This window comes from Akebia trifoliata, chromosome 11 (assembly GCF_017979445.1).
Source record: "Akebia trifoliata isolate Shusen 1 chromosome 11, ASM1797944v1, whole genome shotgun sequence".
NCBI lineage: Eukaryota > Viridiplantae > Streptophyta > Magnoliopsida > Ranunculales > Lardizabalaceae > Akebia > Akebia trifoliata.
In genome coordinates, this window is record NC_141385.1 from 10,954,337 (window position 1) to 10,976,106 (window position 21,770).

The 21,770-nt window shown below is 34.8% G+C and overlaps 3 protein-coding genes across 7 annotated transcripts; 2 read left to right on the plus strand and 1 right to left on the minus strand.

Moving 5' to 3' along the window:
* The first annotated feature begins 1,085 nt into the window (after positions 1-1,085).
* LOC147390897 (uncharacterized) lies at positions 1,086-8,516 on the plus strand. 4 transcript variants are annotated; one of them, XM_086457869.1, is made up of 4 exons: positions 1,086-1,371; positions 2,672-2,797; positions 5,640-6,619; positions 7,686-8,516. In XM_086457869.1, exons 3-4 carry the CDS (start codon positions 5,667-5,669, stop codon positions 8,176-8,178), a joined length of 1,446 nt encoding a protein of 481 aa, XP_086313995.1. In that variant the 5' UTR covers positions 1,086-1,371; positions 2,672-2,797; positions 5,640-5,666; the 3' UTR covers positions 8,179-8,516. The 4 variants fall into 4 exon arrangements, with proteins under 4 accessions (XP_086313995.1, XP_086313997.1, XP_086313994.1 ...); XM_086457871.1 differs by lacking the exon at positions 2,672-2,797 and having other exon boundaries at positions 1,086-1,367; XM_086457868.1 differs by lacking the exon at positions 2,672-2,797 and having other exon boundaries at positions 1,087-1,371.
* A 1,164-nt stretch (positions 8,517-9,680) lies between these two features.
* Positions 9,681-12,998, minus strand: LOC147390898 (protein ABIL2-like). 2 transcript variants are annotated; one of them, XM_086457873.1, is made up of 11 exons: positions 12,750-12,998; positions 12,572-12,604; positions 12,296-12,431; positions 11,775-11,857; positions 11,528-11,678; positions 10,914-11,013; positions 10,674-10,766; positions 10,548-10,590; positions 10,372-10,436; positions 10,147-10,298; positions 9,681-10,059 (listed from the first exon to the last, which is right to left on the minus strand). In XM_086457873.1, the coding sequence occupies exons 3-11, from the start codon at positions 12,398-12,400 to the stop codon at positions 9,889-9,891; spliced, it is 963 nt and encodes a 320-aa protein (XP_086313999.1). In that variant the 5' UTR covers positions 12,401-12,431; positions 12,572-12,604; positions 12,750-12,998; the 3' UTR covers positions 9,681-9,888. The 2 variants fall into 2 exon arrangements, with proteins under 2 accessions (XP_086313999.1, XP_086313998.1); XM_086457872.1 differs by having other exon boundaries at positions 12,572-12,647; positions 12,750-12,997.
* A 6,725-nt stretch (positions 12,999-19,723) lies between these two features.
* Positions 19,724-20,750, plus strand: RKD4 (RWP-RK domain-containing protein). Its single transcript, XM_086458951.1, has 2 exons — positions 19,724-20,137; positions 20,601-20,750. Exons 1-2 carry the CDS (start codon positions 19,724-19,726, stop codon positions 20,748-20,750), a joined length of 564 nt encoding a protein of 187 aa, XP_086315077.1.
* The last annotated feature ends 1,020 nt before the right edge of the window (positions 20,751-21,770 follow it).

Genomic DNA, 21,770 nt, shown 5'->3' on the forward strand with positions numbered 1-21,770 from the left:
TTTTATAAATCAATTTTGATGGGGTTAGAAGTTTCGGAATTGGCTGATTTTTTGTGGGGATAATCTTCTCACCAAAAATCAATTCATTCTGAAACTTTTAACTCATATAAGACAACAATTCGGCTATGGTGTGAGTTACCCTTATTAATTCACGGATTGCTTTTATAATTACCCGAAACAATTTTTATTTCAAGAATAAATATAAAGAATTTAATATTGTACTGATGAGTTATAATCTCGAAGTACTTCAATATGCAAGATACAGTAAAGTAATTATATCTATAAAATATATAATTAGTATATTATAAAATTCCTAATACAAAAAAAAAAAAAAAGTTGAAAATATTATTTCATTAATTATATTTGACATAAGGTAAGTAACAATAAAAAAAAATATTTATCTTGCCAAGGTAAAATATAAAAAATGATATAAGTTATTTAATAACATTTTTTTTTTTCATTATTTGTCTTAATTAATTACAAAATATTAGGGGGAAAGTAAAAGAACAAAAGTAACTTTAGTTAAAAAAACTATTTGAAATCAAGATGACTTTGGGCAAGTAATCCTCATCATGGAATCAATCTAGTTAGATATGCATCAATCGTCATCATATTGACTCGTCCAAGATTCGAGATGACTCGTTCAATATTTTGAAAATATCAATCAAGTTAATTTTTATGTTATGATATAAAATAATTATTTTTCAATCACACATATTTGTGAAAAAAAGAAGATTGGATGATTGTGCATCCACTAATCCACCTTACAGTAACATATATAATAAATATAATATTTAAATGTGAAATATACAATATATTTTAAAATGATTTAAATAGTTAGACTCAAATGACTCAGATGATTCAACTCGGTAACTCGGCACATCACTAGATTGTAAAACAGGAGAACAATTATTGGCACTCCAAATTTGACTTATTACACCCCAATTTCTTAAATATCACACCCCAAATAGAAAAAAAAAATTATTGGCATCCCAACTTTTATTTATTCTAAATCATTGATTTATTTATTTTAATTTTAATTGAGATGTTATAAAAAAAATTGGAGTGCCAATAACAGCTTTCTAAACCTATGGGAGAGATGAGAACGGTTGATGAAGGATATTTTTTCTTGAAAATGACCTACTGTTTGTTATTTTCTTTTCAGAATAAAATTTAAATAGAGAAAAAAATAAATAGTAATGAAACAGAAAGACTGTAGGAAGACTCTGACAATCGTCATCCCTCTCTCCGTCGTTGATTCGTTTGATCTCAAAAACAGATTGTGGTGTCAACCAAATCTCAACCCATTTGTACATCTCTAATATCCAGCAAATCTAACAATTCGATTCCTGCAAGAATGTTCTCTAGTAGGTATGTTTTCTTTCTCCTTTTCCCTCTCTTACTACAAAAGAATTGGATAAGGATTCATGTTATGGTTATGTGAATTTTCAGTTTCTTGCCTTTAAATTAGTTTGATTTCTGTTTAATTTACATGGGTTTCATGTTCAGTGTGACAAGACAGAGACTTGTGGTCCAGTTCTTGGAGATTTTTTATGGATTGGATGGTGTGATCTTTTGGGAATTTTAGGGATGGGATTCTACTTTTATGTTTTTTTGGTGGTTAAAAGTGGATGATTTGATATGGGTTTTGGTTATTTTTAGCTAATTATGGTGAATTCTGATATGGGTATTTTATTTTTAATAGTTAGAGTGGATTTTTTGGTTTTTGTAATAATTCTGATAGATTTTTCCATGTGAATTTTGTTTTTTCCAGTTAAGTTCGAGGTCTGTGAAATCAGTATTCCATTCGAATTGGGTATTGCTTTGTACTGAATTAAAATTGGATTTGGTTCTTTTATATGATTATTCTGTCTTTGAATTTTGCTTTGTGTTTCCAAGGAGATATTTTTTGTTTTAATATTTTTTGGTGGGTATATAATGGAATCAAGTTGAAGAATTTTTCTTGTTATCCGAAATGCATTCGGAAGGCATAGTCATTAGTTTAAGGCGGACCACCGGAGTTATTGGGATATCGACACTCACAAACTTCAGCTCACTTATATGTAATTTTGGTGTTTCGATAAAAAACTTTGGTGTTGCCACCGGCTATGCCAAAGGTGCAAACTGATTATAACCCCAAGACCGATAAGATTATAGTTGTTGGTTCAATTGCATTCGTGTTTTGTCTTGAAGTAGGTACAACGTTATCTTCTTAACCTTTCCCAAACATCTTTAATTATCGGTTGGAAGCAAACTTAGCTCTGCACCTCCCCACATCTGCTGAGTATTGATGATATATAGTATATACTATATACCCTCTTACAGACACAAACGGTTTTCCAATCATAGCCATCAAACGTATGTTTGTGAAAGTATTGGTTTCATCTAAAGAAGGCTTGTTCGTACAAGGAACATTGAATATAAGAAATCCATTGAAGGAAAGGGAATAGTTTAAAAAAATCCCTCCTAAAATGACGAAGGAGCTTACCATGGCAGTAAATTGGAACTCACCAATTCTGCACATCTTAAAATATAGGGTTATGCATCGGCCTCATTTTGTAATATATTTTCTGAATGATTTTCGCAAAAAAAGGGGAAAAAAAACATATCTATCTATCAGGTTTGTTTGGTGGTGATCTCTCTCAATCTCAACTAGATATTTGTGTTACAGTTGATCAGGTGGGTCAGTTTATGCATCAGCCTTGACGAGCACACGGGAATAGAATGTAATTTCAACCACATTAAGGGCACTCTCTCTTGTGATATTGCCTTACTTTCTTTGGACCATGTTCCCAGTGTATGTTATCTTGACACAAACTGCATCACTCCTAATTCTAGTGATTTTGAAAGAACGCTTGTGTGTTCCGTCCTCAGTTACTTTATTAAGTTGTCTACATATATGGTAGCGTTCGGCAAACAATGTTGGGCGACAAAATTTGTCCTATATGGCTTAAAAGTTTTGGATTGGGCTGATTTTTTGTAAGGATGATCTCTATGGTGATAAGATTACCCTTACAAAAAATCAGCCCAATCTGAAAGACTGAAACTTCTAACCTTATCAAAAGTTATTTACAAATTAATGGTAAAAAATCGACGGTCCACAATTCTAAACCACTTTTGATGGAGTTAGAAGTTTCAGATTGGGCAGATTTTTTGTGAGGATGATCTCCTCACCATAGAGGTCATCCTCACAACAAAATCAGCCCATTCTGAAACTTCTAACCCATACATTGAAAAAATGTTTGGCTCTCTTTAGGGCCTCTGAACGCCACCCCATATATATATATATATGTATATATATACATATACATATACATATACATATACATATATTTTCTTATTTTTGTTTTAATAAATGTTTCGAAATAAATATAACTAAAATAGTATTTTATTTATCGGTACATATAACCCAAATATTATTTATACGCGTATCTGCATTTTGGGATTTTTATCGTGTCTTGCATCTATGTCGGATACTGACAGTTGGTACTAGTGCATACTGGGATTATAAAGATGACTTAGATACAATTCTTCTTACGTGATCTGGTGTATATACATCCATTCCTTCACTCTGGACCAAGATTGAAATAGTGTGAACGTGTGCTACCTTGTCTAATTATCCTGTGTTTCTGGCCCATACCAAAAACATTGAACCGCACTGGATCACTTTTATGCAAAATGGTTATGTTTGGTTGAACTCTTACCGTTGCCTTTACTCTTCAGATTACTGATATCTTCAATGAACGTTGTTGTCAACGACATTTTCTTTCATCTCAATTTGTTATGAACTCTCAAAATTTGGTGTTTTATAGAGATTTTTCCCTTCCAGTGTTATATGGGTCTGTCTTAATGTGTTTCCTTAGGATGAGTCTTCTTTTGTCCTTTCTTAAATCATATTGAAAATTTAGATAGCGTGAGTTTAGTATTGTATGTTAGAATCTGACAGGCTTGCTCTAGTAAAATCAGTGAACTGAGATTATAGTTGAAGATAGCTACCACAAACTGGATTAGCTTCAAACTTGGCGAATGTTCTTAACTGACTATCTGCACATTGGAAGTGTGGGTTAGCTTCCCTTCCTTAATTTTCATTCTTTTTGTGCGACAATATGTACCTGAAGTCACAGTAAATTTCACAAAAAAGTGGCAATGAGTTGGCTGAACTAGGGCCAACTTGGCCAGAAGTCGGTACTGAATCAAATTGGCCGCAGTCTTGGCCAAGACTCACATTGAAATTGAGTCATCAATCCTAGGTACCAAGATTGATATAATTTTACATATTTGTTGGTTGTACTATACACTTTGGTATGGTTGACAAGATTATGGTCCGTTGTTTTGAAAATTTATTTATTCCCATCTTTATTCATTGCAAGTTGAGCTAAATGAGCAGCAGTGATTCTTCCATCTCCCACACTTAACTATCAGATTTATCAGTGTTCAGTAAGGATTGTTTAGGCTGGATTTGTCATCTTGATAGTGTGCATTGGGCAGATATAATATAATTAACTCGCTCAAGGTTATTTAAAAGCGGGACTCAACTCAAACTTGGTGATGGCCTGATTATAAGTGACTGTAATTTCTCGAGTTTTTTTGAGTAATTCTGCCAACTTTTTTTGTTTAAAAAATAAGTCAGTCCTATAAATTTTAGAATGAAATGGATATGGATAAAAGTAATGCATTGAATCCATGCAGATTCAAAATTTATTTGATTAACTTTACCAAAAGAGAAGTCTATTTGCTAGAAACCAACAAGTAAAATTTGTCTACATAGAGACTAGAGACTTAAGGCTCCTATTTGGCTAAATCTGGCAGACCATCCTTTGAAGCTGTTGTAGATTGATGAAGGAGGCAAATTGATTTCATAAAAAAGAACTAGTAAAATTATCAATGTAGCAAAGAAGGCACAATTCTTCACCAAAAATGAACAAAGGAAATTACAACTCTACCCGCAATCTACATCTACTATTTACACTCGATTAAATACAAGATTACAACATCACACCAACAATGTACATCTTGTATCAAATATTGGAGTTGGCAACATGGATCTTATTTCTCCGTTCAACTGTATGTAAAGCTAAGGGATGCATCTTCATAGATTTTCTTAATACCTGAATCAAAGTCATTTTTGGCCTTCCTTTCACTTTTTTAGAGCCTTCAACTAGCACCAAAACACTTCTCACTAGTGCCATTGTCGTTCTTTGTTGTACATGCCCAAACCATCCCAATTAATTTTCCTTTATCTTATTTCCTATTGGAGCTATTCCTAGATTTTCTTCAAGGTAGTTTTTGTTAATACCCCCCTCCCCCACTTTCTTATTTTACCAACTCATCGAGTTCAATATTCTCATATCTGACACACTTTGAGCTCCATAAAGCACCGTTGGTCTTATTCTGATCTTGTAAACTTTTCATTTAGTTTGATTGGCTCCGATTTCTTTATATCTTGAGTATCATACAAATTCAACAGTGGTTGTTACTCTCATAGATTTTCTAGTGCAAATTTTGTTCATTTTGTTAGGATTATGCAATTGTGGACCTGGTTTTATTTAAGGCTTCATTCAGATTCTCATTATACTTTATAAGAAACCTTTTATTGAATATCTCTACACACCCCTCACCAGATTCTTCGTTTGTCACAGTTAAATGTATCAAAGAATGATAGACTGATGGCTGCAGCAGAGGCAAGAGCTATTTGGCAACGCGCAGCCAATCGTTGCTTTGTTCAAGAAGATGCCAAGAGAGCTCCAAAGTTAGCATGCTGTCCATCATCATCATCGTCTTCCAAACCACATGTGGATACAGGACCCGGTGATGCATCGAACGGGCCTGAACATCCCTCTTCTGGTTTTATCCCTCTTAACTGGAATCCCTCAAATTCTAATCTACCACCTGACACAAAATGGTGGCTCCATCTGCAACCCAACTTTGGGCACCAAAAAGATTTCACTTATGAACAATTAGGTGCGCTGGAGGCTGAACTTGAATACTTGAGAGCCGAGGAAGTTAAACAGACCGTCGAACTTGGTGAGAATGACAGTATCCATATGGATACCCACAAAAATGCTGGATCTTATTTAGACTCGAATTGGAGGGTATCGACCACTTGCATGAAACATGACCCGGAAACTACAATGCAAGAACTAAAGGCCGTACATGGTAACAAAAAACAATTGCCACTTAAGGACATGGAGGAGTACTGGTATGGAGACAATGAGTTGATGGACTTGGATTCCATTGACCGGGTAATTTCAAAACCCGAGAAGCTTTTTGACGTGGATTCCCCTTGGATGGGAGGTGAGAAGACTGAGCCATGGTGGCGCACCACCGATAAAGATGAGTTGGCATCGTTTGTTGCACAGAAGTCATTAGAGCATATAGAGAATTGTGATCTTCCTCCACCCCAGACAATGCATGTTAGGAGAGGCCCATTTGCTTGTTTTGAGAGTTTTGACCAGGATGGGATTTTCTTCTCGGCTATAGATCGGAAAGCACCTACTGCTGGTCTCCTCAATGTAACTGATCATGCATGTGGTTGCCCAACATGTGGTAGTGTGAACGGAAAACAGTTTGCCTTAGGTGAAAAAGGGCACTCACTCTATGGTTCAGACAAACCGTTCAGGTATTTTTTTGGACTGTTACTTTTCATTGATTGCTCAGTTCCATTATTTTTCTTCCTGAATTAGTTCCTTTGGTTCTGATAAGATTAGTGCCCAACTGGTATTTCCTCACTGGCATTAATAGCAGGGAGAATATTAAAAACAACTTTCATTGGAGCAGATTGGATTGAAGGGTTTGGTGATTGAGTCGCAATCCAGAATGGTGCCCTGTTCCTATAGCAACATACGGTGTCTACATGACATGTTTTGGTTGGATTTAAAATACATAGGGTTGTGTGCATGGCTTATTTAGGAGCCCGATGTGTATTAAACACCAACCAAAACTTGCCACAGACACAGTACCTATTCTACAGGAACAGGACACCGTTCAACTGACCCATAGTTGTCAAACATAATGGCTTAGACACGAAATCCTGACTGGCCCAATATGCCGGCACACAAACTTATACAACTGACAAGAAATTTAATATTCAGAATATAGTTATAGGCCAGATCAATGACGATGACTTTATAATATAATCATTGGGATATTTAGAACATAAAATATTTTGAAAATATGAGGTGGACTGTTTATGACCTCGAGTTAAACTTCATTTTCATTTTTATAGCATGCAAAACTTTTTAATTCGTATACAACTATTATAATTTGTATTGTTTTTTATGGTATGCTATATATATCTTTATATCTTTACTATTGTAATGAGAGAAAGGTGGAGTACAAGTTTGACACCAAAATTTGGAAGACCATAAATTCCCCCGTCTTTATATTTAAAATTAATATATTCAGGGGGGTCATTTTTGTCAGAAACCAATAAAATTATAACACACGTCCCTATAATCATGTTAGTATGCCATATATATCTTTATGCTACAAAAATGTAAAAGAATTTCGTTGTGAGTTCCAAAAATATCAAAGTAAATCAAATAGAACAATATACAATTAAATCAAGTATCTCATATGAGTATGTTGTAGCATGTTGATGGTGGTAACCTAGTAGGGAACCTTGTGTAGAAATACTTCGGCTTTTCATGTTATTCAGAAGCTTAAAACTTAATGCTTATGGTCAGCTCCAGCAACACCAACATTCACCGAACAACCAACAAGGATCCAACAGAAACGCGACACCACTCTGAGAGCGAACCGAGCAAGGCTGAGTTGTTGGAAGCACTCCGCCATTCCCAAACTCGGGCAAGGGAAGCTGAGAAGGCAGCCCAACAAGCCTACAATGAGAAGGAGCACATCATCAAGCTCTTCTTCAAACAAGCTTCACACCTCTTCGCATACAAGCAATGGCTACAACTACTTCAGCTTGAGACCATTTGCCTCCAATTCAAAAACAAGGATTTACCAATCTCAACTCTCTTCCCAGTAGTCTTTCCATGGATGCCATACAAATCTAGGCAATGGAAGAAGGGTAAGAACAAGGCTAAGAAGGGGAAAAGCTGCCCACCAGGATACGACATTGGTAGGCGTGTTGTTGCATTCGCATTGGGGTTGGGTCTTGCCGGTGCAGGGTTGCTTCTCGGATGGACCATGGGTTGGTTGCTACCCATGTTTTAGATTTCTTGAGGATCACAACCCATATTGCCACTCGTTCCATCTGACACACCAGCGTCGTCAACGCTTGGTAAGACGGGGTTAACACACCAGCGTTGTCAACACTTGGTAAGACAGGGTTAAGAATCCGGTTAGACCTGAAAGATTGTCATGATGTGTGTGACCATTGGTTTAGTGTTTTTTTTCTATTTCGATTTAGTTTGTGTATAAAGGTTTTCTAAGTATGTATCTTTTGTAGAAATGATGTGAGATGTACATGTGTATGTATTGCAGTGAACAGATTGTGTAACAGGAAGATCTATTATTCTTTAATCTTCTGTTTGATGCTTTCATATGTTCAATTCTGGTTTAATTTCTCATTCAAAAGTTCTTAAAGAGATTTTTACTGCCATTATTAGGAATTTGTTGGTGTGTCAACTACTTTGATATCGACATTGTTATCAGAAGTTTGATGTTGATTGTCCCCCCAAAAGAGCCACGAGGCACCCTCTTTCAGGACAATTGATGTTTTGCTGACCTCCTGATGGACTTACTCATTGATCATTTCTAGCCTTTATTTTTTTATTTTCTTGCTTTGTGCAGGTAGTGTAACAGGTGCAACCATGGTTCAAAATTTCGTGTCATTTCAGAGAAACATTTTGGTTTCAATGAGATCCAGACAAAATTGACACTGAAACAGTAAATGTTTTGGATTGTCTTGGAATGTTTCAGTTTTTTCTTGATCGAAACATTGTCTTGAAACGAGATTTTAAACCTTGGGTGCGATGACCATGTTGGAGCCAAGTGTTTGATGTGGTAGTGCCACTGGACTAGCGATGATCAAATAATTTTAAATTGGTTTAAGAAGTCAATATTATTTTACTCTTGCCCTGATTTAGCATAAGAAGGGAGTATAGCCTTCATATCTTCTTAAGTATCGGTATCAATGGGTACCCGATTGGTTGGAACCGATCATCTTAATTTTGGATACCCTGATTGGTTGGAACTGATTATCTTGATTTTGGATCTATCTATTTTTGTACCATAACCGAAGAAAGTTTAAATTATCAAATGCTTGTTGACTTGATTCAAGAAGAAATCGTAATTATTTTATGTTCCCTGGTTCAGCATGATCATGACCAATGGCAGGATCAAATATGAATCTCATGGACAGTTCAATCCTGTGTCAGGATGAATGCTGGCAGCAGGTACTTAGCACATATAAGTCGGACATTTCCGTTCAGAGGTATTGGTTTTTGTTCTTTACGATTCAGCCATTAGAGGTAGAATGTGGGTTAGAGACTTGGGTGTTTTAGGCCTGATTAAAATCGACCTGATCCAACCCATTGACACCTGTTTGTCATCATTATCGAAACCTCGCTCCAAAGATTTGGGAATGACCAAACGAATCACGTTCTTCCATTCAATTCTGTCTAGAGCGATTTAATCCATAATTCGGTTTAATGTGGAAAAAAAAAGGATCCATCAGAAATCTCTCAATGAGATCATTTGAATGAGTTTCATCATTAGGTAATATCTCTCAAAAAGAAATTTATATTTATAATTCCATTATTATGGTATATATAAGCAATCATCCATGATACATTATTGAGCTTATCTTGCCCTAAAAACAATTGCACCTATAAATTTGGTGTTAAACAAGAAACAAGGGAAAATTGAAAACTAAGCTCTTGAGGTAGCTTTCTGCTTCCTTCACTCCTCTGTGCATGTTTTCTAGTATTCGTCCAAGAAATTATACAGTGTGTCGTCTTTCTTTGACTTACGCCGGCTCAACAAGGCCTTGAGGAGACGTTTACTCTTACTGGGATATCGTTCGATATCTTTCGGGTTGTCCCTTTCATCACGGAGACGCATTGAAACTGATTTCCGGGGCTCTGATGGGTACTACAAACACAAAAAGAGAGAAATTTGCAAATGAACATAAAGATAAATTCTAAGTGACTAAACTATTCTCTAGTCTCCAATGCTTACCCGTCGTCTTGCATTAGAAGAGTTCGGAGTGGTCGGCTTACTCAATATAGGGGTTGTCGGTCTACTTGACCGAGGAGTGGTCGACCTACTTGAGAGAGATCCTGAACGTAGTAATGGAAACTTTGAGCGTTGTGGTGAGGGTGCTCGTTTATCTGATTTAGAGAGAAACATCATCAGTATGCATGAAGAATACTATTAGGAACCCAATTCTGACGGACACATTACCTGTGAAGGAAAAGGTTCTGTGTTGTTGGAAAGATTGTGACACGGGTGACGGAGAATGCCCTTTTCTGCAATATAATCCGATTAAATTTATCTCAAACTTGGAAAAGTTAGAGCAAGAATACATATACATTGGAGACTTAATTGCATGAACTACCAAATATAATGTTAAGATTTACCTGACTGAGGAAGGCGGGGTGTCTTTGGTTGTTGTTCGAGCAGCTTTAACAAAGCAAGCACATAATATAACACGTAAATCACACTATAACAATGGGAACTTGGGAATAAAGAAATTAAAAAGGTACCATTCTTCAATTGATGCCAGTTGTTTTCGTCGTCTACGCTGCCTCCTTGATATTTTGGTAGAGTATGTTCAGAGTCACACATGGTCTTCCCAACTGAACACAAAATTCAAGAAATCGGTGAAATGTGCGAATCGTTCTTAGTTGTAAGGTCAAAAATGAAGTTTTTGAGAAACCAAATTGGTTTTGAAGATCACAAGTCTTAAGAAGAGGAAAGGCAAGAGTAGGGAAGAGAGTATTTGCCTGGTAAGATGTAATGCTTATGGTACTTGGGAGCCGTTATCACCAAGGATTGTTGAACACGGCCCTCATGATCGATATACTCTTGGCATGTCCGTAGTCTCTAAAATACCCCACCAAAAGAAGAAAAAGAAGATTATAGTACATAATACTTCACAATTTCTATTCAAGTTAGAAACAAAGTTGTAGAATGAAGTATCTTTTGCCATTTTCGAATGAAGTAGGCTCCCAATGCACAATATTCGACAATAATTGCACAATAAATTTGCACCAAATGGTAGAAAAACAGCACGAGAAATTTCATATCCCCCCATTAAGCTAAGTTAGAGTTCAAAAATGGATCCAATGACCCCATTTTATTATCAAATTTTCTTATTCAAGTTTTTATCATAAATTTCCACTGCTATAGTCAGTTTTTGAGTTCTGATCAGATTTCATTCTTTAATTCGAAGTTAATATAGAGAATTTATCACTTCATACTGGTTATAAAATAAAGAGCTTTATATCTTCTAAATTTGAATTTCTTTAAAAAAAATAGAGATAATTCAAAGCGAAAAATCCTACATACATATCAAGTCAAACTAAATATAGAGTAAGTGAACGTGATCAATAAGTACCTGTTCGATAGAAGAAACTCGAAGTTTTGTTCCAGAAACTTCATCAACATTTTCATCTAAGAGACCATTCACCTTATATGAGACAGAACCCAAATGGTCGATAGTATTAACGAGAGCTTTAATGGCGTAATCTTTCAAGGTGTCCACCACCCTACATGGAACCGGAAATGAAAACCCAAATTAGAAAACAGAAAACAAATCCACCATATTCAAACAATAAATACCAATTTGAAATAGAGAGACTCACATCTGTTTCTGATCATCGTTGGTATAAGAAACTTCGAAATACTCTGCTGCAGAGTACAATTGTGTTCTCAGATTCTTCAAATCCTGAAAACCCCATAGGGAAAAAAAAAAAAAAAATGAAGGTCCAAGATCCATTTTGTCATTAAAATTACAAGTTAATCATGTTTCTATGCTGAAAATAATTTCAAAACAAGTGTACATTTATTCATCAATGAAACTTGTTTATGAATATGAGAAACTAAGCAACGATCATCGGTGACTTAATCTAAGTATTCGATACCCAAATTCTTATATTCCTCTTAGATTATCACCATGTAGTTAGTTTTAATAGCAGTATCTCATGAACCATGAAGACTCTCAACCAAGTTGAGCCCCAGTCCATTGGGCAATGGTTAAGGAAAATAATTCCATTTTCAATTTAGAGATAAAATCTTCCCAAATCTCAAGAGGAGAGCAGAAACCCAATTCTCTTTGGCAAATCAAAACACAAGTTAAGAAACAAAAGTACAGAGGTGAGTGTACCTTGAGATTATCTGAGAAAAGCAAGCTCATCTGCATGGAGAGTTCATCATAATTGGATTGTTCATGAGGAACAGCCAGTGAAGAAGATGAAGACATGGTGGCCATGAAGGGGAAACTGAATTTGGGTTTCCTTCCTCTGCAAAAATTAATCAAAACCCAAAATCACTCACCTTCTAATCCTCAAAGCCATTAAATTTTAAAATAACATAAACCATGAAGACCCAAAAAAGAGGATAGCAAGAACATGTAAAGCAAAAGGAGGGGATGAAGCCTAACCTGGTTTTTATTGTTCTTCTTTTGCAATCCTCACTGACAAAGCCATTAAGTTTTAAATGAGTTTTTGTGCAACAACCTTCAAAGCCAATTGAATTTTCATTAATATAATAAAACCATGAAGACCCAATGAAACAAATAGCAAGAACAGGTGAAGCCCAAGGTGGTGATGAAGCCTGACCTGAATTTTATCCTGCTTTTGAGGTTGATGCAAATCTTACATCACAAAACCCACTTCCCATTCAAGAATAATTACTGAAAAGTAAAATCCAAGAAGTTAAAGAAGGCCAAAAACAAAGACTAATGAAGCTTTATTGATGATGATTGAACTTAAGCTAATAAGAAAGAGAGAGAGAGAGAGAGAGAGAGAGAGAAAGTTTGTTGAAGGGACAGCATCAACAAGGAAGCATGTTGGCAGGTAGTCCTTGAGCACTCTTAGAGCCAAAAAGTCTTCTTTAAGAAGCAGCATCCAAACCATCTTTATCATTGGATGGGTTCCCACACATACAAAATCCACAAAACAAACTCTCCTTCTTCAACATTCATGGGCCCACTTTTGTTTTTTTTTTTCTCTCTCTAATTGACCAAAATCTTTTTAGATTTCTCTCTCTTTTTCAATTTTACTCTCACCAAGAGTTTTGATTAGTGGCATCTCATTATGCATTTTTTATTCTAACACATAGTGAGAATTCTTGATCACTCATTAAAAAATCTAGGATTTGAATTGACGTCATGTCCTTGATTCCTCTTAAGAATTTTATTTCCATTAAAATTTGGTTATTTACGATATACTATTATCCCTGTTACTTGTCTGTAACCGAATGGTTAAAACGCCCAACTCATAATTGGAAAATTTCTATATTTAGGTCTTGCTAAATGCAAGTTAATGTGACCATTCAAGAAGTCTATTGGAATTGGTTCTGCATTAATAAAATCTCATCATTCATACATAACAAATTAGTATGTAATTTCTACATGTAAGGTCGTATTTGATTAATCATATTGTTTCTTAAATAAGAAAAGGATTTAATATAGAAATATTTGAGTGTTTTAGTTATCAAATTCAAAAAAATTATAGATACTTATGATAAAAAAATAAATTTGACTTTCTACCTAAATCCGAAAGTTGAGTGCGTATAAATAAGGTTTTAAGATCAAGAAGTGCTTTTGACAGGCGAAAACCTAAAATCTGCCCACTAGAATCTACACCAACCCAACAATAGTAAGATTGAAATTATTTTCAAAGTAATTCACTTGTAATCCAATTTAATTTTAGTATCAAAACAAATTATCTCATAATTCGATTGTTATCCATTCCTGCTCTCTTCTAGAAGGAAGATGCCTTATCATACCAATTTTCTATTCATTACATTGACCTCATATATCTCTAGATAAAGTGGAATGGAGGAACAAGATCCATTTAATGTATTACAGATCTTTGGGATAAGGCTTTGATGATGATAATATTATCAATCCTGACTTGATATCCAATCATGATTTTTAAATTTGTCCGAGACCAAAATGTATCATTCGAGTTAACTCGGTCTGAATGAGACCAACTCGCAAAATCATTTTTTGACTGAGATGTAGGACTCACGTTCAATTGTTTGGTTTGTCTCACAAGACATCTCAAGCGTATCGGAAAACTCGTCCGAGACGACTTGATATCGGGCCTAGACGAGATAAGACGCGAAACTGAGTTTTAAAACCATGCATCCAATTACTTAAGAAATCAAGTTCGAAGAATCTAATGGATCTTAAAAAATCTCATAAACCCAAAATCTATCTGATCAATCATATTGCTTTCAATCATTATTATTGAAAAAAGAAAAATAAAAGAGATCACAAACAAAGGACATATATGTATGGGGATGATCCCCATGGAATCTAAAATATTCCTAGGTGTTGTGTGCACATCTGGACAATTAATATCAGTAAAGATAAAATAAAAACTAAGATCAGAGAGGGTTGTGGAAAGAGGGCCCACAAAATGGGTCCCACTTCTGTCACATAATTTTATATGTTAACCTTTTCAGAGTCTTAAGTTCAAACATTCAAAGTTGGAACCTATAACTACTAATGTTTATATTTTTAATCTCTTTGACAAATTAAAAAAAAAAATCAATCAAAGCCGTGATTGGTGGGTGGGCCCCACTAGGCACTGAATGATTGATCTTTTTTCTCGAGAAACATTCTTCACAGGATCATGCGCACAAGTCATAATAGAATAATTGGAATTGTCAGCCGGGGTTGACCGTACTCCTAAGATATAGAAATTTTACTTGAGTGCTGATGAACAACTCGAAAGTCTTCACTCGGTGAATACTCGGCTGACGGGTTACAGATACAGAATCATAGATCTGTTTCCTCGAGATGCATAAATATACTTTTTTTTATGAGAATTTGTATATCCCGAAAACACAGGTCTATGGTTCCGTGTCCATAATACGTCAGCAGAGTATTGACCGAGTGAAGACTTTCTAGTTCGGAAATCATTATTCATTGTACTTAGCACTGTCAATGGGGTGGGTCGGGCCGGGTTTGGCTGAGTAGTTACTCCGCCCGTGGGCTATACTTAGGTTAGCTTAGCCCTATATCCCTATTGGGCCTAGATGGGCTATACCTGAACCCAATTCTAATGGGCCCAGTTGGGATTAATTTTTGCGTTCTACGAAAAATGAAGAGAGCTGCTATTGCCACATCAACTTTTACTCTTTGGTGTGGCAATAGCAGCTCTCAAAATTAAATTCGTGCGTATTTTAAAACCATTTGTAGGTGATTAATATTATTTTTGATCAAAATAGGATCCAATCCATATCATAATTGAATAAATAATTAGAGAATGATGAAAGTAAATTTTTTATTTATAACTAGAAGGTGGCATGTGCAAAGACACACAAATCTAAAGGGCTTATTTGTAATTTTAAAATTAATTTAAGTGTGATTTTAAAGATTGTATGGATATTTTTGTAATTTTGAATTCCAACCAATGTGATTGTGCGATTGTTTTAGGTTTTGATCAAAATGACTTTGATTATATTAAATATAAATAAAAAAGTGGGGGCATTTATGACCACTCAAATTTTAGTGTTGAACCACTTCTACTCGGCCTTCTCTCATTATAATAGTAAAGATATATTTTACTTATCTTTAGATAGAAAACCTTAAATCTATCTATCTATAATACATAGATATACAAAATATATTAGGGGCATCGGTTCGCCAACTTAATCATTATAAGATAATGGACATCCTTTGATTTGATAGACTGGTTCTTCGGTATATTTGGTTTTGCAATTTTTCAAGTCAAAAGATCCAAAGTAGAATAAATTTAGAGATTTGATTAGTAGATCAACTTTTTCTTATAACACACACCAATTAGTGAAGTTATGCGTTGCGTGTCAAAGAAGAATAAAGAGACGTTGAAATCATCCTATAACTAGGATTTTAAAAAGAGACGTCGAAAGCAGACCAAGAGAATAAACCCTAAATAGAGAAAGAGAGAGGATAAGAGTAAGGTAGAGAGGGAGAGTAAAAAAAGAAAGGGAGAGAGGTAGACACATTTGATTTTAAAATCCTAGATTTCAATATCAATAATTTGAAAAGGCAAACAACGAGGGGGTGGCTAGCACGCTCAATGGCAATTTCGAATCCAATAAGTGGTGAGAGTCCATAGGTTCTATGTTCGATACCCAGTATGAGCAATATTTCCTCGGGGCCACCTGCAAGGGCATTCCCTTACTTACCTGGTGTGTTTGATGTGCGGGTGTCACATGTGTCTAAGGGATGCGGCCCCATATGCCTTGGTTCCAGTCCTGGCTCATCTGGTCTCCCTAGTCGGACGTTAGTTTGGACACACCTGTTATCAAAAAATAAAAAAATAAAAAATGGAAAGGTTGGTGTGATAAGTAATGTTGATGTGCTGATAGAAGTTCTCTAAATTTGTTATAGAATAATAATGAATGCATACGATTTTGATACGTGACTGACGTGGCAAGGCACAAAACCGTACATCTTTTTCTTGTGTATCCCGATGAAAAAAATCTATAGTTTTGTACCACCCTTGCCATGTCAGCCGAGTAGCCAACCGTGTACCAAAACCGCGTGCATTCATCACGACTCTTTATTATATTATAATTTACAATAACCTTGAATGTTATTTTGACTATGATTTGAGGCCCAGATAAGGTTGATTCATTTATGGCCCGGCCCATTGACAAACTTACCAATTTAGGACTCCTTGGAAACATCTGAGCAAAAGTCCCAAAGCTTATTTCAAGTGTTTTAGGACTGATGGCTTCACCAAATAATGCATAAAACTCAATTTTCTCTACCCATTTTCTACATTTCCTTTTAAAACTATAATTTGAATTGTTTTACTTGTTCCGATCGGGTATATATTGGCCCAGGTCCGCTAAAATGTGACAGACCCGTATCGATGATGAATTATGAGAAAGTATGTAAATTATATTATACATTTGCTTACACTAATGAAGAGTCTTTATATTTTGCATATCAAGCGGTTTTGATTCGATCTAGACACAAATTTATTGTTATCTGATAAAAACGATAAGGATCTGATCCAATAATTATTGGATCAGTTCTTGGTCTAATCCAATCCTCATTGGATTGGATCAAAATCTACCCTGATCCAATCTATACCTGGTCCATTTATAAGTTTCAATCAGTGGACCCTAATTTACCAATCAGATGATCTAAACTGGTACAATATAGGTCAGTCCATTGGATGTATGATTTGAACAATCTTCTTGATTCAGAATTGACGGCTCTGATTATAGGATAATGTCTTTTAACCATAGACGTTATGTACACGATAAATTCTCAGCGAAGATAACGTTGAAGAATAAAGATGATAACTTCATTAAGAGGAGAGAGAGGAGCCATCATCTCATTAAGGCATAATCACCAAACCCTAAAAACAGATAAATTCGAGAAAGAGAGAGATTAAGTAATTAATTGGTTTCTTTGGGCTTTGCTAATTCTTATGTAACCTCCTCCTTTACTGAATCCATTAATAATATTCCCAAGAAAATACTAGGCCCATGGTCATACATACATACATACATACATACACACATACTTGCACACAATTTAATTGGGTGATTTAGATACACCCCTCCATATTTTGGTGAATTTTGAAATGCTCCTTGATCTTGAAATGATGATATACTACTTGACATCGGTCTTCTCTAAGAGGCTGATGAAAAATGACCTAATAACAACAAAGCATTACTCCAAAGATTTGGGGTCGGTTAAACAAATCTTATTCTTTTGTTCCGTTTCAAATAATGGTGTCCATTGCTATATGTCACTTTCGAGGAATGCCCTAAGCATGGCAAAATGAAGTGTTTGATCAAATATTTGTTAGGGATTTCTACACTTAGACTGCCAACCTAATACAAGTTTCCTCCTTTATTTAGGCTTGGGAGACTCTTAATGTAATGTTTAAAGAACACTACACTTGCAAATTATGACCTTAGTAATATGCATTTCAACCTCTAATAAAAAAACCCTTGTTGTTTTGGTAGAATAATAGTACTTTGATTGATGCATAGTTGTATTAATATTCCATAAAAAATTAGTCAATTCCAAAACTTCTAACCCATGTAGGACAAAACACATAGGGCAATATACATTATCTTTAAATCATCAATGGTGGGAGCATATATAAATATTTACAATGATGTAAGACACACAACTTTAAGCATAATTCAATGGAGAAATATTATTCGTTTAGTTAACCACAAGTTCTTGATACAAATATTGAATATTCCAAAAGTTCAATGGGCCGCTGAAAAAGTATCACATAATAAAGGAAAATGCTGAAGTGACATTGAAATTTACATCGTTTCACACATTGCCGACGTGGATGTGTGTATGAAACCATAGATGCTTTTCATCAAGATAAGAGTGAAGCATCAATGGTTATGTGAGCACCTCCATGCTAGGAATGTGTGAAACAATGTAAATTTCAATGTCACTCCAACACGACTCTATAATAAATAAAGAGAAGATAGCTTCTATTGCCACATCAACTTTTGCTAACGCCACCCCAAATGTGTTGTAATTCTATAGTGATTTACATATGAATTAGGGTGGTACCGTATTAGCAAAAGTTGGTGTGGCAATAGAATCTCTTTAAAGAAAATTACTGATGACATGCATGCATGTAAGTATGTACTGTGACCATACATGAATATACGTACATGTGGGTATATAGATTTATGTGTTTAACATTAAATACATGCACACCTTGTTTTGATTGGTAATGGTTATCTAATAAATTATATTAATGGCCATTTTTCGATAAATTCCACATAATTGTTGTAACCCCCGCAGTCGTGGGCACGAACTCCAAACTTTATTTTTCTCTCTCCGCACCCATTTAAACCCTCTCTCTCTCAGTGTAGACCCACTCATTCTCTCTCTCTTAACTCTAACAATGGAGTCTTACAGTCTCACTGATGAAAAGGTTCAAAGCAAGACTGTGTTCGAAAAGTTACACCAAGGGGGGCCATTTGTAAGGTAACAATACATAGAGATTCTAAGGTTGTCTTTCTTTTCTTAGTGTTTTTAAATAAGGTCTTGTTTGGGAACGTGGTGTGTCTCCAAAGGAAGTGATTCTATAAGAATCGTAGTTCCAAAATTTGTCATCAATTCTACAACAATCATAGTCACAAAATTTGTCGTTTGGTAGGGAGATAGTAATTCGTTGGATATTTCCCTAATTGAATTAATAATTTTGGTCTTTTTAGTGATTGGTTTTGGAGAAAAAACAAAACAACTAAGAGTTACATCAGCTTCCTTCAAATGCTGGTGTGGGAAGCACTTCTGTTCAGGTCTGCTAGCAAATTAATGCTAATTGAACCCCAAAAGTATGAGAATTGAGAAGTGCTCTCCAAACACTGCCTTAAATGGATTTTTAAGTAATTGATTCAAATTTGCTTAAACTGTGTGTTTTGAAGTGTTTAATTAGTTTGTTTTATCTCACTAATAGTATAATAAACCAATATTTGTTTTTCTCTCTCTTTGTGCAGTAGTGAAGAACTTCTCCCCTTACCAACAGAAAACTTTGATTATTCACTAAATAGTTTCTTTGAAATCCCTTATGAAGACCCATATCTTGGTTTAACAATGGATTTGATACCCAATGAAAGCCAGTGTATCTCATCTTTCGACTTTGATTTTCAGTCTTTCGAAGATAATTTTCCATCTATTTACGAAGATGTATCGATGAATGTGGCGCCATTGAACACTGTAGTTGATGACAATGTCACTAATGAGGATCAAACCTTTATGATGAACGAGATTAATATATCAAGCAAAGATGAAGACAAGAACAATAGATTGTCTATTAAGGAGAAGTCCAAGTCCATAGCAATAGATTTCGATGATATAGCGCAACATTTCGATGTTCCAATTACGAAAGCTGCGAAGAAACTAAATGTTGGTCTTACTGCTTTGAAGAGAAGATGTAGAGAGCTCAATATAGAGAGGTGGCCACACAGGAAGATTCAGAGCTTGAAGTCTCTCATTGACAACCTTGAGGTACATAAAATGTTACACATATGAGTTCTTGGGTGGGTATGCTCTTGTTTTTAAATAAAGGGCAATTTCGTAATGTTTTCCTTAACTCTCCTAATGGACCCACTTTTGGATGGGCCCATAAAACAAGTCCATTAGATACTTAGATGGTTATGATCATTCCATATCACTAATTATGATGGTTCAAAAACATGGGCTCATGAACTAATTAATTGATTTGGGGTGTTTGGTTGGGGTTGTTTGATTCTGGTTAAAAGCCAAAGGTTTTTGGCAAGAGGTTGAAGACAAGGGTGTTTGAGTCATTTTATGTTTGTCTGTCAAGGGAGACTGAAATCAATTTACTTAAAAATCCAAGGGGGTAATTCTAATTTCACAAAAAATATAGAGCTATCCCAAAATTACCCATATTTTTATTGCATATTGTTTTAATTTATAAATTTCTAATTTTTGTGATTTTGGGTTGTAGGAATTGGGATTGAGCAGAGAAGCAGAGATATTGGAAGAAAATAAAAGGCTGATGGAGAAAATGCCTGAATTGGAATTGACAGAGAAAACAAAGAAATTAAGGCAGGCTTGCTTCAAAGCCAACTACAAGAAGAGGAGGTCATTGGCTTGAATTAAAATCAATTTCTACCAAAAAAAAAAAAAAAAAAATCCCCCATTTCTCACCTTGTAATGTATCAACAGAAATAGAATTTGAGAAGTTATATTCACATATGGTTCATGTTTTTGATTGGGATGTCTTTAAGTGTTCAAATTTTTATTTATTATTATTTATTTCTGCATTAAAGATTTATTAAAATATCATAGATAGGATATTGGGAATGTCAAAAAAAGAAGGTTGATTACAGTCATAAATTTCAAGTTAAAAATTTCCATAAAAACAAAAACAAAACATTTGAGGGAGATTTAAAAAAAAAAAAAAAAAAGAGTTGCTATTGTCACACCAAGTTTTACTAACGCCACACCATCTACTGTTCAATTCTTTGGTGATTTATATAAGAATTGGTGTGGCATTAACAAAAGTTGGTTTGGCAATAATAACTCTCTTGAAAACTGTGGATAAGGATGATACAAGAGCCATTGGTTTCCAAGAGCCAAGTCAAAAATGAAAATCTGACTTTTAATGGGTCCCACTTGATCGATCAAAATTCTCTGATTGAGCTATCGAGTTTGTTTGGTCAAATTGAGTGTTTACATTATCTTTTCCAAAAAAATTAAAAATTATTATTATTTTAATAAATAATTGATTATTTTCCCTTAAAAATATCAAGGGTATTAGACTTTACCATGCAAATCTCGCTGGTAATTTATCAGCCAAATTGCTGATTATAAATTAAAGTGACGAACTCACTAGTAAACATGTTTTGGGAATTAAAATGAACAATGTATCAGACCAAATTTTTTTCGTAAGTTGAGCGTGTTTACTGAATTTTTTTTATTATTTATGTATTTGAAAATGTTAGAGAATGAAGATGTTGACCCCCGGTTCACATCGTATAAGAGTAAACCTAACATGAGTGTTTGGCTACTTTTACAAGTCTATTCAATATAACTGAGAAAATTATGTTCCACATAACATCTCACCTATATTATAAGTTTTGGTAGATTTCAAATAGCGTAGATTGTAATTATT